Genomic DNA, 17,174 nt, shown 5'->3' on the forward strand with positions numbered 1-17,174 from the left:
TGCTGAATATTAAACCGATCGTTAATACTTCGCCTCTTACGTTCACCCTTTAGATGGTCATATGTGATGTCATCCAAAAGTTCATTGGGTTTCAACACTTCCATTAATTTTTTTAACGTATCCATTTGATTCTCGTTTCTTGTAAAATTACTATTAAAAAAATCTCTCGAATTTTTCTCAAATGCGTCCGATACACTTATTAGGTCGGTTTCGTTTTTCGAATTATAAAAATTGTTATAAACTTTTTGAATTGATCCATGATTTGTAATCGCCTGTATTTCCGAGTTTTGAATATTGTGTTGAACGGGATATACACTATCTAACAATGCATTCACTACACTGACGTTACTATTCTTTTAGAAAATGTAAAACAATGGCAGAGTAATTTTATAATAGTAATTTATAAAAGTAAAATTCGCCATAATTATACTATACTAGATATAAAATTCCAATTTTCGTTTGTTTAAATACTCTGAAAATATTGATCTATACTTACGTATTTGAACTTTTTGAATTGCAAACTTTGCAAAATTTTCTTGCGCGTGTGTAACATTTTGATCTTTTTTTATTTTTGCTGATGTAAGTTTATTTGTAGGAAAATTATTTTCTTAATTAAAACAAATCTTTTTTTTTTTTTTTTCGTTTATTATATGAAAGAATACAATTACATAAAAAAATTATAATAACAATTTATTAGGATAAAAATATGATATTTCTTTTAAGATTATAAAAGCTAATTTTCCCCAAGATTGACCAATCATTTCAAGTGTATACTCAAGTTCAAAATAGGTTGTAGGATGTTTGTTTATCATTCGATATGTGTATACATTAATTTTTTTAATTATTTGTTTTATGTCTACTTGAATTAATTGATCAAAAATGGAAGATAACATACCACTTATTTCAAATATTTTAACAATTGATGTATTAGAATAAATTATTTTTTTATTAATTATCATAACTTTTTGCTTTTTTATTAAACAAAGTGTTATGGTTAGACCATTTACATCGAAACTTACATTTTCTTCTTCACCCATTGATGTAGGCGAATGTAAATACACCATTATATATGATTGCAATTCCAAAAACAAATACCACTGTTTTACATCCATAAATATTGAGTACTTTCTCGATGAAAATCTAATCTTCTCTACCATAGAAGATGGATCAATACCAACGCCTATTGATCTTGATGGATTTAAAAAATATTTACGTTCCATTATCATTTTTTGTTGTTGATGTTGTTGACATCCATTACCAAATGATCCACATTCATTTTTTTCTTGTAATTGTATTCAAATATGGTTGTTGTTATACAAACTCGAGATCAAATGAACCATACTCATTTTCTCCCTTCACAATTAAATAAAGTGGTTTTGTTTCCAAAATTTTTTCCACTTCTTCAATTTTTAATTTTTGATAACGATTTGGTAAAATAACCAATGAATCTTCCAATTCTAACGTCCATCTACTACCAAATTTGGTTTTATATGATTGAATAAACTGCACTAAATACTTTTTATTCACTTCTAAATCGCTAAATTTAGCAAATGGTTTCAACTCATTACACTCATTTAATATTGCAGACATTTTTTTTTTCAAGTATTTTATTTTTAAACGAAATAACAACAGTTTGCTTCAATGATTCGAAATATAATGAAAAAATTTTTTTTCTTAAAATAATCAATTTAATACTAGTTTTCTTACATATCCCTCCAATGATTTTTGTGACGTTTTATCAACTTCCGTTAACCACAAACCACAAAGGATTTCATTAAAACCGCAGGCGACTAATTAACCACAAATTTTGTATTACTTAAAAAATTAATAACCACAACTATTTCCTCTTAATATGCTTCCTATAATAATTTTCTAAATGTAAATGTTTTTAAAACTAACTTCTTATTACATTCAACTTCCCTTAAGCACTAATTATTTCTTATCTTACAAAAATTTATTTCCTGTTAACCATACCAAAAGTCATAATTTCAAAGGGCTCTAGTCTACCTCACAACTGAACCACAAGGTAATCTACACACTTGTCTCACTCATATTTTACTTCGCTTAAGAATTATTTCTTATCTTTCAAAAATTTATTTCCTGTTAAACATACCAAAAGTCATAATTTGAAAGGGCTCTAGTCTACCTACTGAACCACAAGGTAAATCTACACTCCACACACTTCTCTCAAAATATCTTCTCTCTGTCTCTAATGATTTGTTTCAAACAAAGTCTGAAAGATGTTGGTTAAAATCCAACCTGATGATCCACTTTTTATTTTTTTTAAATCAACTTCCCTTAAGAAAAAACCACCATTTTCTTATAATTTATATTTTTGAAGAATTATAATCAGCTTCCGTTAACCACAAAGGATTTCATTAAAACCGCAAGCGACTAATTAACCACAAATTTTGTATTACTTAAAAAATATTTTACATGTATTTTTCCTATACCAATTTTTTTACCAACTATGATTTCTCTTATGGGATTTAACATGGGCTTTGATCGTAGAACTCTCATAGTATAACTACTAATATTCAAAAAAAAATATATCAGGTGCATAGAGAAAGATTTAAATAGCGACTGGCATAAATTAAGGAAGCATCACAAAGAAGCTTTAGCAGCAATGACTGTCTTTCTTGATGAAGAAATTTTTAATAAAGAAAAGATCTATTTTTTGCATGACCTATTATTACGGTACAAATCTTTACTTGTAGAAGTAACAGACGAATATTCTTTAAGCGATTTCAAAAATTATACAACAAGTAATTTAGAAGAAAAACTGCGGAAAAAATACGGTGAAGCCATTATAATTCGTTCATCTGAAATTTATAATAACAAAAAAAATTGTTCACAAACGGGGTTTGAATCTCGAAACCGTATTATATAATTCGGCAGTTCAGCAAACTTCTGAGAAATTAAGATTTCAGAATGTTGCGTATGATTTAAGAAATTGCGTGAAAAAAATAACGAAACAAAAAATGTTATTACTGTCAACGATGTCATTGATGGTGAATGCGACACTCCGGAATTATTATTTAATTTTATTTGTGATTTAATACAAGGTCCAGACATTCGAAGAAAAAATTCAATGGAAGATTTAGTCAAAATTATGTCGTTATGCCATGACATCACATATATTGTTTGTAAAGGTCGTATAAAACCAAGTAAACAATGAAATCTTGGTATATCAATGAAATCGTTGACAAGCAGTAGAAAGGTAATCGATATTTTAAACAAATATGGTCATTCAGTTAGCTACTCTACTCTTGAAGGAATAGAGACTGAAATGACATATACTGCTGTAGAAGAGGATCAATTGATTCCTCCTGGAATTCATAAAAAAAGGGAATAATGTACGAATGTGGCTCTCCACGATATTGTTAGAATTATTTATCAATTTGTTCTTATGGAAAATAATAATGAAACAGAGTCAACGGTTCCATCCACCAGTGATCAGCCAGATCCATCTCCTAATGTTCAATTAGCTTTATCTACTAGTGCTCAATCGGATCCATCTACCAGTTCTCAATTAGTTTCCTTAAGTAATGTACAATCAGATCTATCAACTAACGATCCGACAGATTCACCACAATCAGATAATTGTGCTAGTAGTCCGAGAGCCGGCTGTGGACAAAACCTATGGATCGAATACATGAACGAGATTGTGTGTGTGAGTAGTACTACTACAGATGTAAACGGAGCCACCGTTAGTTGAGGCTGGTTTTGCCCGCATCACGAAAATTTTACGTCACTTCCGGTTACAATTTTTAGTGTTTTCTTAAGTGATCGAATACATAATGCAGACTTACATAAAATTGTAGGTTTTCATGTGTACAATAAGATTACCATAGGGTGCCGACTAAATCCACCCGCAACCCTGTGGCACCCCTCATCAAAGATATTTTTTTTTTGTGTCAACCTATGTTATCGAATACATGGATGACTTTATGCTCAAATTAAAGCTTATATTTTATACTTTAAGAAAAAAATAGGCTGCCATGATTATTTTGCCCGCATATACCTGGCTACCTTCTTTAAAATTATTAACATGCATTTAAATACTGTATGAAGTCATACATTCTTTAATTTATTTTCTAATATTTTTTCTAACATTTTACAATCTTTTTCATGATTTAAAAGGTGCAATTTCATGCTGACGCTTGACGCTGGTTGAGAGCGTCAAATCTAGTCACGTGGTCCGATTTCGATTAGAGCGCCATCTTTAATAATTCTAGCGTCAAAGCTAAACATTGTTTAGCTTTTTACACTGAGTACTTTCGTAAACTTTGATCTGTCTTCAAATTCAAATCTCTCTAACAAATCTTATAACTATTAGACAATTATTTTTATAAATATTGTGACAAGTGATTACTTGTACAGCGATTTCAAGTATAAGCTTGAATATATTCAAGAGTTTGCTTTAAGAGTTTGTTATTTAAGAGTTTGTTTATGGTTATAAACCTAATTTCTTTATTTTGTTAAAACCGTAATGGATGAAGAGGTGAGTTATTAATTCTTAAATTCAAAGAATTTAAGCTTGACATTTCCTTAATAAATAATGCTCATTTTTTTTTATTATTTAGACAATAGAAGTTGTGTACACATGTGGTATATGTGAAACAATTGTTACCGACTACAATTCGCATTCATGCGTGGAAGGTTATAATAAAATTTTTGTGGACAATAATAATTATTTTTATCCTGTATTGGGTAAGCTATATCTAAGTGACATGAAACAATAAGAGAATAAAATGTAAAAATGTATTTTTAGATGATGGAAAAACCATCGTTCGTCGATCTGCTTGTGAAGATGGTGGGGAACAAGTTGTTTGCGATGATGCAAGCAATAATAAATTCTTAGAGCCTCCAGCAAAGAAAATCAAGAGAAGTCAGCTTAAACAAGTAAATCAGCAGAAGAAGTTAAGCGACGATGAAGTTGAGATTCTCCTGATGGCTGTTGAAGATAGAATTCCTTTATGGAATTTTGAGATTCCAATAGAGGAACGCAGCAGAGAAAAAATAGCTGCTTTGTGGCAAGAGGTATCAACTGAATTAAATGGTACTGTACTGAAAATACTAAACTATTTATTTTCTTTTCATCATGCTAGTGAGAAATTGCGTTAATAAACCTATTGAATTTAATAAATTGCAGATGTTATCAGCGCCGAGAATGCAAAAACAAAATTCAAAAGTCTTCGTGACACGTATAGAAAAATAGTCAGAGCAGAACATCGGGCTAGTGGCTCAGCGAGAATTACTCCAAAAGAAAATTGGAAATTCTACCAACGTTGTGAGTTTTTGCGAGATTCCTGTCTTTTAAAAAAGTAAGTATAATTAATTTTAAAATTATAACGAGAATTGATCATTCGATGTTAATAATATTGAGAAATTTTAGCACCAGCAGTAATGTCGAAAGCTCAAGTAACAACCAATTGGACGAAAATGAGAGTAACCAAATCAATTCTGACGCTTTTACTGACGATACCGATACTGCCGTGGAGGATAATATTTCTCATCTAAATCACAGCACACCAGGTACATGAAATAGATGAATAATAATAAAAAATAATAATAATAATACTAATAGTTTTAATTTTATACTAAATGTTTAATCTCTAGTCAGTCCAGACGTAGCAGGAATAAAGGAAATGAGTCTCAAGACAGCTCATCAATACAAGCTATAAACCGTCTTGTTGATGTTATGTCAAAAGAAAATCCGCCATTAGTATTACCCGAAAAACCTACAATGGATTTAATTGACCATTTATTGAGTGGGGCTGCTGAACAAATAAGGAAATTTCCCGCAAATTATCACTTTGATGCATGCATGCAAGTTTTAAACTTGGTCCAAAAATATGGTCAGAAGTTTTCGGCCGAAAACTGATACAAGTTTTTTTTTTATAATTTTCATCGTAATAAATAAAAAGTGCAATGAAAAATTGTTTCAATTTATTCTTGTAAATAATTAATATAAAAATTAGTCTTTTTAAATATTTTGTACAATTTTTTTAAATGTTAATTTCTGTTGTATTGCCAGTGAACAGCTCCTTCTGAGTTAAAGTAGACACAGAATTCTTCTCTAATTTGTGTAGCTATGCGACTGCTAAAATTGTTACCATAAGCTTTGTTGTCCTCTAGAGCGGAATCGCTGTTTTTTCTCCAAAGTCCAGGTACAAATCCATTTGGTCCATCATTATCTACCATTTCAGATGGAATGTAAGTATTATCATTATCAGATTTTCTAAGCCAATTGTGAAGAACTACTACTGCTTGAACAATCTTCACTGCGTTCTCAACAGTAGATTCTATTGGTTTTTTCAATATTCTCCATTGACTAACCAATATGCCAAAAGCATTTTCTATTGTTCTTCGAGCACGACTAAGCCGATAGTTGAAAATATGACGCTCTTGATTAAGACCACCTCTTCCAGGATATGGTCGCATTAAAAAACTAGTTAACTGAAAAGCTTCGTCACCAACTAATACATATGGTAAAGGCATGCCATCAACCGTTAGCAGCTCCGGTTTTGGAACATTCATCTCTCGTTTCTCAAACTTTTTACCCATTTCAGAGTCACGAAATATACCTCCGTCGCTGCGCCGACCATAAGCGCCAATATCCACAAAAGTAAAAGAATAGTTAGCATCACAAATAGCTAATAATACGATGCTGTGATGATATTTATAGTTAAAATATGATGAACCACCATTGTCTGGACACTGCAAGAAGTATTCATAAATATATAAATTGTTCGACGAGTATTGTAAGCAAAGAAATTAAACAATGTTTTACCTGTATTCTCACATGCTTTCCATCAATTGCACCAATGCAATGCGGAAATTGCCATTGTTCTTCAAAGCCATTTGCTATTTTGAGCCAGTCAGCAGTATTTAGTGGATATGGGAGTACTTTTTGTTTCAAAATATCCCAAATAATTTGACATGTTTCTTCTATTATCTTCACAGTTGTTGAGAAACCAACAAGGTATTGATAAGATATTGAACTTAAACAATCTCCCGTTGCTAAGTATCTAATAACAGAAGTTTAAATAAACATAATGATGAAATTAATTATTTATCATGAAAAATATTGTAAATAACTTTTACCTTAGTGTCAGTGCAAGTCGTGCTGATGGCGAGATAGTTTCTCTTACTACTTTTTTTTTGCAAATATAAGGACCAATTAAACACAACAATTCTTCAAACTGGGTTGATGACATTCTAAAATAGTTCTCAAATTTATCAGAGAACGAACTCAAAGTCGGAAATATCGCTTCAAAAAAGCCATGTTCACGCCGTAATTTAAATATAGGATGAATCCAGAACTGTTTTTTTGTATAAACTCTTTTTTTATTCTTCATTTCAGAAAACATTTCACTTAATAATAGAGCTGCTAAAATTCTTTTTCGCTTAATTGAAGCTATCTCTGCTTCGTAAATTTTTTTTTGGCATTCGTAAATCCATTTCTGATATTTGTTGGCACCAATCATTTTTTGATTTGTAATAAAATATCCAGCTACGTATAAATACTCAATCTTTACTAATAAAGTCACAGATTCTGTTTACGTTTTTTTGTTTTGACGCTTTCACGCAAGGTTATGAGGTTTGACGCTTGACGCTCGTTGATTTGACGCTAGAATTATTAAAGATGACGCTCTAGTCGAAATTGGACCACGTGACTAGATTTGACGCTCTCAACCAGCGTCAAGCGTCAGCATGAAATTGCACCTTTAGTTAATTGTAAATGTAACAAATAATTTCATTTTCTTTAAAGGTATGATTTCAGTAGAGTGAGAGAGATAAAAAAACTTATACCAAGCTGCGTTGGAACTTCCAAGTCTCCCTCTATTCACTTCTTTCAGGTACATCTGCGTCGAGGCGACGAGAATTTTGACCATTTGCTTTATGGTCAAAGTTATATTTATTATAATATAATGGGGGAAATATGACAGGGTAGGGATTCTATTACGTGTTCATTCCTAAACGCTTGGGTAACGCTTCTCTACTCTATGCCAGTAGAGCATTTGATCTCATCGTGTTCTGTCGAGTTTATTTGCTGTGGTGTGATATTCTTATTAAATATATATTTTTCTATTGAATAAATATTTTCGAAGTTCTAAAAATGAATTTTTTTTGTGTGGAAACTCTGCCAATGTTTTAAAATTCACTGATGAGAAATTAAAACAATGTCATCAGATATTGGAGTACAGAGTGGTTAAACAATTCAAATATAGTGACATTATTGTGCCTCAAGATGCTGACAACAATGTTGGTTATCATTCAGCGTGTTTGAAAAAATTTACAATTCTAAAAGCGCAATATCGTCAAGAATTGAATGAAATGTTTGGAAATGTTGATGTAAGTATTATTACTTTTTTGACATTTTTTAATGACTACGATACATTAATTATTTTTATATATTCAATAGTACTTGATAAAACTTTCCTACATTAAACTCAAACTGAAAGCTCTAAATTAAATTATTTATTTTTTGCAGAATTCTCAATGTAGTTCGTCAAGTGTAGGGTTGCTCCAAGAACATTCTGGAAGCGTTTCGCAAGGATCTGACGTGTTTCCCGAGAGTGATACAACAATGTCAATGGATGTCAGTTCAACCTTGAACACGGTAAGTTTAGAAAACATATTTATTGCTTTCGATTGCTGTACTGCCTGCCCAGCCCTGATTTAAACGAAGGAAATAATACACTCTGTAGCATTAAGTGTCCATGGTCTTTACCTTACTGCAACTGTTGCTAATTGTTCACTTACAAAATAGTTTTCAATTGCTTCTCTCAAAGTCTTACACTTTAACTACAGCAACAAGCCCAAAATTTTATTACACTTTTTCCTTTGTCTACTATGCAAGTGGGAATGAGACAGGTAGACTCCAATTTCTTACCTGCCCTGTTGGGAACACAAATATATAGAAATGGTCTTCTACCTGTATTTCTTAAACTGATATAAGCCAGAGCTGGGCAAAGTTTGACTGCAAAGGAACAATTATAATAGGGTATACCCTATTTCTCTCTCACTCGCACTCCCGAAAGTATACCCGCTCTTCAATCTACCTGAGGAGCACATGGGAGCGCAAAAAGCACACTTTGTCCAGCTGTGATATGTTAAATTAAAGGAATTGACAATTGTTTTGGTGATTATACACCACAAAATCTTCAGGAAAAAATTCTTAATGAATACAATGAAGTAGTAGCTATTATGTTACCTCATCTAGTGCTCCGCATAATAAAAAAATAGTTCACAAAAAAAATTTACAAATGAATAAAGTTTTAACAGATTTTGTTGAAAGCGAAAATAACAAAGTACAAAATGTCGCTTATATTGTCCGTAATTCGATAAATGCGATTAAACCCAATAAATTACCAGCTAAAATTACAGTCGACGACATAATTAGAGGTGAATGTCAAGTTCCTGAGGAACTTTTTAATTTCATGTGTGATCTTATTCAAGGTCCCGATCATAGGCGACGAAATTCAGATGATGATTTAGTAAAAATAAAGTCAATCTGTCAAGATATTATTTATTGTACTACGAAAGGTAGAATTAAACCATCGAAACATTTGATGCTCGGTTTAGCGGTAAAGTCCATGACAAACAGTCGGAAATTATTGACTATGCTAAATAATTATGGATCCACGGTCAGTTATAATATTGCTGAGGAATTAGAAACGGAAATGACTACAGTCGCATGTGAAAATGAAAATATCTTATCATCAAGTATTACAGCTGATAATACTCTATGCACTAATGTAGCATTTGATAATTATGATAGGTTTGTTGATACAATCAATGGTAAGGATACTTTACATGATACTGTAGGTATAGTTTATCAGTTTCCAGCATCTAATACCTTAGAGATTGCAAGACCCAGTACCTCTGTTGAAAATGAAGAGCATTCGACAAATCGCAGAAGACGGAAATTTGATTTTTTTGGTCTCGATATTCCACCATATCCCAAAAATCCTGTTGCTGAAAATACCCTTCTACCTCTTAGTGATATTTCTGGAATGATAAGCGGCTGTAGAGTCTCCAAAGACAGCGCAGTTATAAAAGATATAGTATGGAGTTTATGTTTTTCTTTATTGCCATCAACACCAATGTGGTTAGGTTTTCATAGTAAACTTTCCATCGATAACAGTGAAAAACAGATAGTTGATTATTTACCACCTCTAAACCATTCACCTACAAACTATAGCGTCGTTTATGAAACAATGGTCATTTCACAAAAAATTGCCACACAATGTAATCAGCCTAGAATAATTGTGACTTATGATCTTGCCATTGCTAAAATGGCGATGCAAATACAATTAACTGAATGTCCTAAATTTGATAATTTATTCATCAATCTAGGTGCTTTTCACATTCAAATGGCTTTTTTCAAAGCAATTGGATCTTACATAGATTCTTGTGGCATTACTGATATTTTAGTCGATGCGCAAGTTTTAGCAGCCGGATCAGTGAATGGTTTCATTTCCAGCAAGCATTTTAACCGATGCAAACGCATTCATCCCCTACTTTCGGTTGCTCTGCAAAGTTTATTACTTGAATCATTTATATCGACTAACGAACTCGAACCGTCTTTGATAGTAGATAATTTAACTGAAATTCTAAATAATAAAGTCGAATGTACATCCCCCCTCAATCTATCAACGACACTGCAGGATATTGTTAGAAAGTACCAAGATTATCTCGAAAAAATATCGACTGGTGAATACGGAAAAACTGCGCCATTTTATTTACAATATATCGAGCTAGTAAATTTATACTTTAGATTTTCTAGGAGCATTCGTACCAATGATTTTGATTTGTATATTGATTCATTATATAGTATGGCAAACTGGTTTTTTGTTTTCAATCAACAAAACTACTGTCGTTGGATCATTATGTATTGCTGTAATCTTATGAAATTAAAAATGACTGATTCCCCATTATATCATGAATTTTTAAAGGGCGCATTTAGTGTTAAACGAACATCAAATACACTTTCAAGATCACCAGTCGATTTAACATTAGAACAGACAATTAATGCGGATGCTGCAAGTTCGTTAACAGGTGTAACACATTTTAGTACATCAATTGGAGCTCGACAACGATGGGCTCTGAGCCATAGCATGCGAACAAAAATTATTTCTAAAATCTTACATGAAATGAATTTGACTGCAAATGATGATTCTGTTCGAGAATTAGAGCAAAGTAGATGGAAAAAAGATAGGGAAGCTGCTGAGAGCATAATGTCGAAGATCAAACAATACATCAATCCATTTGACAGCAGTATAAATAAAAATAATTTATTCAACATTGTTACTGGTAGATCGGTTTCAGATAATGTTTCTAAATTCTTATTAGAAGCTGATGATATTGGTCGAAATAGAAAAGTAGCATTTATTGCAGAATGTAACATTAATTGTAAGAGATTCGAATCCCCTATTCCGAGATTAAAAGTTTCAAATTTTAGTTCAGAATGCATAAAAAAATCTATTAGGAGCCGTGATGGTAATAAAGAAACAATAATTAGAATGGAACGTGATGTTTTTGGTAGACTGTTAGCACTTGCGTTAAATCATAAAATTAGTATTGAAACGTGTTTGTCATATCCTCTTGCACCAGCACCACCCGCACTCTTCCAATGTACAGGCGAGATGCATAAAACCGATAAGTCTGTTCTAGCTAAGAAAATAAAAAAATTCAGTGATCCAGAATTTCCTTTACATATAGATATTGAAATAATTGATGGATTCTATTTTCTGCATAAACTAGGACCAGCAATTCCACAAACATTCGGCAAAGTAGCTGAATTCATTTTAAGAAAAATCTGTAATAGCCCAGCATCTGAAATACATATTATTTTTGATCGGTACGTTATTCCGAGTATAAAAGATGCGGAGAGAACTAATAGAAATGAAATAGACGTTCCGTTCAGTATAAATGGACCATCACAAAGCAGCCCAAATGATTTTTTGAAAAGTTTAAAAAATAAAAAATTCAAGGAAGCGCTAATTAAGTTTCTCGAAAAACATTGGGAGAATTCTGATATGTCTTTTGTTATTGATAATAAAAAAATTTATTTAACTGTAGGTTCTAACTGTTATTCTTATATTGCAATCGAAAATAAAGTAATTAAGACAGAGGAAATTGAATTACAATGTACTCACGAAGAGGCTGATACTAGGATAATATTTCATCTTAGCAAATGTCCTGACAACTCAAAAATCCTCGTAAAATCGTCTGATACTGATGTTTTAGTAATTTTATTGGGACACATTTTCGAATTACGACAATTTGAAATTTGGTTAGTGTCTTCAACAAATCGAAAAGTTGATGAAAATTGCGTAAATTGCACTAAATTAGGTAATATTTTAGGTGAAAATATGTGTAAAGCCTTGCCTGGTTTTCATGCTTACACAGGATGTGATTTCACGGCAAGTTTTTATAAGAAAGGAAAATCGAGACCATTTGAAATACTCAAAAGTAATGAAAAATATCAAATAATGTTTGCTGAACTGAATAATCCTGATGATATCGAAAATGAAGAAAAAATAGCAACACTCCAACAATTTACGTGTCAAATGTACGGCATACAAGATTGTGTTTTCTTCATTTTCGATTAAAGAAAAATTTTTCAATGGCGTTCGCCAGTACGATTCCGGCTCAATGCCACCCTGCTGGCAGGCATTGAAACAAAAAATATTAAGAACCATTTATGTCAATGCCTTGTGGCAAAACGCAAGAAACAAACATTGCATAACGTTGGCATTTGAAGAATGCGGTTGGATTTATGATGAGGACAATAATTTAATAACACCAAATATGTTCGACGGAAGTTCAACTCCGATTCAAGTTAACGATATTTTGATTAATGAAACTGAAAATGAATACTCAGAAAATTGTAATGAGGATGATAATGATAATGATACTGTTTTAATAAACGATGATATCGACATTGACTCTTTAAATGTTCCATTAGATTGTAATGATAAAGATGAACAATAATAATAAGTATATTGCATTGTTAGCTGTAATATAATTTAAAATACAAAAAATTAATGGTGTTTATAATGATAAGTGTATTGTATTGTTAAATGTAATGTGATTAGTTATGCAATAAATTAATTGACTTGTAATAAACATGAATACCTAAAAATATTCCTTGCCTTCTTCCTACCACATAATATTAATAACTTACGAATCGAGTATTAGAGGTGAAATTCTTGGATCGTCGCAAGACGGACAGAAGCGAAAGCATTTGCCAAAAATGTTTTGATTGATCAAGAACGAAAGTTAGAGGTTCGAAGGCGATCAGATACCGCCCTAGTTCTAACCATAAACGATGCCAGCTAGCAATCCGCCGAAGTTCCTCCGATGACTCGGCGGGCAGCTTCCGGGAAACCAAAGCTTTTGGGTTCCGGGGGAAGTATGGTTGCAAAGCTGAAACTTAAAGGAATTGACGGAAGGGCACCACCAGGAGTGAAGCCTGCGGCTTAATTTGACTCAACACGGGAAACCTCACCAGGCCCGGACACCGGAAGGATTGACAGATTGAGAGCTCTTTCTTGATTCGGTGGGTGGTGGTGCATGGCCGTTCTTAGTTGGTGGAGCGATTTGTCTGGTTAATTCCGATAACGAACGAGACTCTAGCCTGCTAAATAGACGTACTTTACCGGCATCTCAAGGCCCATCGGCTGTTTGTTTCCCATTTCATTCATTTTCATGTGTGTTATGTATTGTATTTATATATGCATGTATTTTTGAGATTTAACGATCAAGATTATATTTTGTATATATTGTGCTTTATGTTGCATATGTTATGGTGTATGGGTACGCAGTTTTTTGATGTGGTTTTTACTGCCGGCGTACAAATAATTCTTCTTAGAGGGACAGGCGGCATTCTAGCCGCACGAGATTGAGCAATAACAGGTCTGTGATGCCCTTAGATGTTCTGGGCCGCACGCGTTCTACACTGAAGGAATCAGCGTGTCCTCCCAGGCCGAAAGGTTCGGGTAACCCGCTGAACCTCCTTCGTGCTAGGGATTGGGGCTTGCAATTGTTCCCCATGAACGAGGAATTCCCAGTAAGCGCGAGTCATAAGCTCACGTTGATTACGTCCCTGCCCTTTGTACACACCGCCCGTCGCTACTACCGATTGAATGATTTAGTGAGGTCTTCGGACTGGTACGCGGCAATATTTCTGATATTGCCGATGTTGCTGGGAAGATGACCAAACTTGATCATTTAGAGGAAGTAAAAGTCGTAACAAGGTTTCCGTAGGTGAACCTGCGGAAGGATCATTAACGATATATATAAAATATATTTATTTATATTTTTTGTATTGTTTTTAAATATTCCAAAAAATAAAAATATTATTGATAAGAAATATTTTTTTAAACAAAATAACATATTAATATGTAATTTTCTCAAGATATATAATAGTAATTATGTGTTAAAAGAGATACATTTTGGTTATGATATCATATTGAAGTAATACGCCAAACTTTTTCTATACACATAATATATCTATACATATAATATAGAGAATATTATATAAATATTAATAATATTTTTGTTACATATATTTTAGAATAACAAAAATAAAATTTTTAACAATAAAAATAACAATTTAAGTAAAACTGAAAAAATTCTGAAAATAAATCTATTGTGGGATTTGTGGTGATGAATCTTTATTGATTTCCACACATAGATTTTACATAATTAATTAATTATTTCAAATGGTAATAAATTTTTTAGTTCATTTTTAGACCGATTTGTTTTATTTTTTAAGGTGTTATGTAGGGGATTTGAGTGTCTGGATAATTTGTTTTTGGTGTTTAAAACTCTGTTTCTGATTAGATCTCCAATTTTGTCAATGCTAGTGAGTAAGTGGTAGGTGTCGCTGTCATGTTGAGTGTCGCCACCTACTATCAACCTGAGCCACCTATTTTGGTAAGATTGTAATCTTTTGATGGTTGTTTGGGCGGTTATGGGTCTCCACACATCGATAGCATATGACAACGTGCCAACTATACAAGCTTTGTACAGTTGAATTTTCCTGGGAAGAGGAAGGTGAGCACTTGTCAGAAGTGGTCGTATTTTATTTGCAACTGCTTTTGTTTTGTTGAACCTGTTTTGAGCTGCAGTATTAAACTTATGGGACGATAGTTTTGAGGTAGATGCGATGGTTTACCTGGTTTAGGTAAAACAGTGGCCTCTTTCCATTTAGATGGAAAATAGTTGTTAACAAAACAGAAGTTGAATATTACTTTTAGAAGGCTAATAGCTTGGATTGTTAAATTTTTAAGATGATAATTTTGAATCCGATCATCACCCGATGATTTTTTGTTTTTCAATCGTTTAATTATGTTTTTTATTTCCGTATTTGACACAAGATCTATGTCCTCAGGAGGGGTTTAAATTGACAAGATGTCTTGAGCAATGGTTTGAATTTTATTTTGTTCAACTTTAGGGGCTAGATTAGAACTTAGGAGGAATGCATTCTGGAAGCCTTCGGCTAGGAGGTTTGCTTTATCAAGGTTATTGTTTACTGGTAGTCCGTTTTCGTCCGCTAATGTGGGGATGTTATGGTTAAATTTTTTGAATTTTTTTAGTTCGTTCCAAATAGTGATCAAGTTTTTTAAGTTTGTCGTTTTTATCTTGAATATTAATGTCAGCTAACTTTGCTTCTAATGTTTTTTGTAGAGTTTTTCTCGTGTTAAGGTAAGCACTTTGTGCAGTTTTTTGGTAGCGATGCCTACAGTATTTAATTAATTTTTGAAGATTGATTAATGAAGAGAACTTCATTATTGATAATTAGTTTAAGTTTGTTGTTGATTGGTTTTTTGGGGATATATAGACTATCGGCTTGTAATATGGAATTTGTGAGTATGGAGATGTATTTGTCAATGTCGGAGTTTGTAAGTATGTTTATTTGTTTGGGAATGTCATTTTGGATATGTTTTCTAAATTCCTTCCAGTTTGCATCCTCCAAATTTGCAATCACACGATGTTGCGGTTTGGGGAGTGTGTGTTGAATAATATTTAGCACCGGGAGATGATCAGATTCAGGACCATCTATTATTGAGCAAGTTGGGGTTAGAGCATTTGTGATGGTGACGTCTAACATGGCATCAGGATCTAGTCTGGTGTAGCTACCGGGAATGTTGAATGAGAAATTAAGGTTCTCATCAAACCATTCACCTAGCACAATGCCGTTTTTGTTATTTTTACTTGAGTTGGTTAGATATTTATTGTGTGCATTTAAATCACCCATCATATAAAGTTTTGGAATATTATGTGTTATAATGTAAAGATCGTTTTTATCAAGTACCTGTGTGGGTGTATAAACTGCATATAGGTTGGCTTCCAGGCTGTCGATGTAGATGGCGACACTTTCGATTTTTTGGTTTGCGGCACTGGTAGTAGATGGTGCTGAATGTTGTTTTTGATGATGATAGCGACATCCCCCGCGTTGCCGGTGATTCTGTCATTTCGATACGTGGTAAAACCTCTGATATAAAATTTGTGTTTAGGTTTAAGCCACGTTTCTGTAAGCACTAAAATATCCACTTTTTCACTCACTAGCATTGCTTTAATGGAGTTGATCTTGTTTTTGACACTGCGAATGCTTAAATTAACTATCCTCATTTTAAGTTGGCTGCAAAAATGGCTAGGGCTTGGATACGAGCCATAGGGTCTGTATTAGATCGCATGATGGAAGTTAATTCACGCACTTGAATTATCATTTGTTTTATGTCGCACACACTGTTTAAAATATTTAGTTCACTCATTAACATAGAGAAGTCACTGTGAGCACTGTTGGTGTTTAATGTTGGCTGTTGCGGGTTTGCCCCAATATTAGATGTTGTTGGAACTGAATGGTTTTGCATTTCTTCTCGTTGGGCGGATCGTTGAGCCCATACGTTGAATTTGGGCGCTGGTGCAGGTATGAATCTTGGTGTAGCATTTTTCATGCGACGCTCTTCTAATTTTTTTAAATATCCTATGTACATTTGGGTGTTGTTTGGGCGTCTTTTGTACACTCTTTGGTTTCGTGTTCTCCTAAACACTTTACACATTTCGGTTTTAGGAAACAATTTGAAGCATTGTGCCCCAATGCTTGGCAATGGAAGCACTGTGTTGGGCCGCTACCTCTTTGGTATTTGGCC

General features: G+C 32.9%; 1 protein-coding gene across 1 annotated transcript; it reads right to left on the reverse strand.

The window, feature by feature from the left end:
- Positions 1-6,018: 6,018 nt before the first annotated feature.
- On the reverse strand, positions 6,019-7,253 carry LOC123302267 (protein ALP1-like). Its single transcript, XM_044885129.1, has 3 exons — positions 7,111-7,253; positions 6,797-7,034; positions 6,019-6,723 (listed from the first exon to the last, which is right to left on the reverse strand). Exons 1-3 carry the CDS (start codon positions 7,221-7,223, stop codon positions 6,019-6,021), a joined length of 1,056 nt encoding a protein of 351 aa, XP_044741064.1. The 5' UTR covers positions 7,224-7,253.
- Between the last annotated feature and the right edge of the window lie 9,921 nt (positions 7,254-17,174).

The sequence above is a fragment of the Chrysoperla carnea genome, chromosome X, assembly GCF_905475395.1.
Source record: "Chrysoperla carnea chromosome X, inChrCarn1.1, whole genome shotgun sequence".
In the NCBI taxonomy this organism is placed as follows: domain Eukaryota; kingdom Metazoa; phylum Arthropoda; class Insecta; order Neuroptera; family Chrysopidae; genus Chrysoperla; species Chrysoperla carnea.

What these genes read in the sequence shown, in the direction of transcription:
- LOC123302267 (XM_044885129.1), bottom strand. Translation starts at nt 7,223, where the DNA reads ATGTCATCAACCCAGTTTGAAGAATTGTTGTGTTTAATTGGTCCTTAT. An exon ending in CGACTTGCACTGACACTAAG is followed by an intron (nt 7,035 to 7,110) that starts GTAAAAGTTATT and finishes TTCTGTTATTAG; the next exon opens with ATACTTAGCAACGGGAGATT. An exon ending in GAAAGCATGTGAGAATACAG is followed by an intron (nt 6,724 to 6,796) that starts GTAAAACATTGT and finishes TACTTCTTGCAG; the next exon opens with TGTCCAGACAATGGTGGTTC.